Source organism: Cariama cristata, unplaced genomic scaffold (assembly GCF_000690535.1).
Source record: "Cariama cristata isolate BGI_N322 unplaced genomic scaffold, ASM69053v1 scaffold14510, whole genome shotgun sequence".
NCBI lineage: Eukaryota > Metazoa > Chordata > Aves > Cariamiformes > Cariamidae > Cariama > Cariama cristata.
Window position 1 is genome coordinate 6,249 of NW_009594169.1, and position 649 is coordinate 6,897.

A 649-nucleotide genomic window follows, 5' to 3' on the forward strand; every position below is an offset into this window, starting at 1 on the left:
TCCGGCGTCCTGCTCACTGCTGAAGTAGATGCTGTCGGGTGAGTCCACTGAGGGGTCCTCGTTGAAGTAGTTGTACGGCCTCAGGAAAAAGCCGACGCCATTCCCCACGGTCACCGTGTTGGGGACGTCTTCGGCATGGGGGACATGCAGGAACCCCACGGATATCCAGGCGACCAGGTCCTGGGCAGGGAAGGAGCCAGGTGTCCCATCAGGTTGAGCAGGACCCTTCCAGCCTGGCAGCCGTGCAGTTTGGCCACAGGATAGGTGAAGCCTCTGGCCAGGGCAGGAGTCGGGGCAGTGCCCACAGTGCTCAGCTTCCCTCCACCCAGGGGACCCCAGCTCACCTCGTTGTTGATGGTCTCATTGTTGATGAAGTCAGCGAAGGCAACAGTGGGCGTCCAGGGGTCGTTCTGGTTGTAGATGCTGGTGCTGGTGGGCTCCTCCTCCTTCCGACGGGTGACGGCCAGCTGGTACCTGCCCGCACAGGGAGAAAAGGGGCTCATCTGTGCTGGCGCAGGGCAGGGCGGCCATGGCACAGACGCCTGGGGATGCACTGGCAAACTGGGGCTGGGTGCATCCCTGGCGCATGCTGGGGGACCTGGCGTGTCCTGGGTCAGGGAGGGAAAGGGCTGGCAGGGACCAGCGTGGC

The 649-nt window shown here is 63.8% G+C and overlaps 1 protein-coding gene across 1 annotated transcript in view; it reads right to left on the reverse strand.

Moving 5' to 3' along the window:
* The window catches only part of LOC104159206 (membrane primary amine oxidase-like), a 4,318-nt gene that overhangs the window by 1,121 nt on the left and 2,548 nt on the right, over window positions 1-649 (reverse strand). The window contains 2 exon segments of the mRNA XM_009697055.1: window positions 7-180; window positions 345-474. Coding sequence (XP_009695357.1) covers window positions 7-180; window positions 345-474 — 304 coding nt within the window.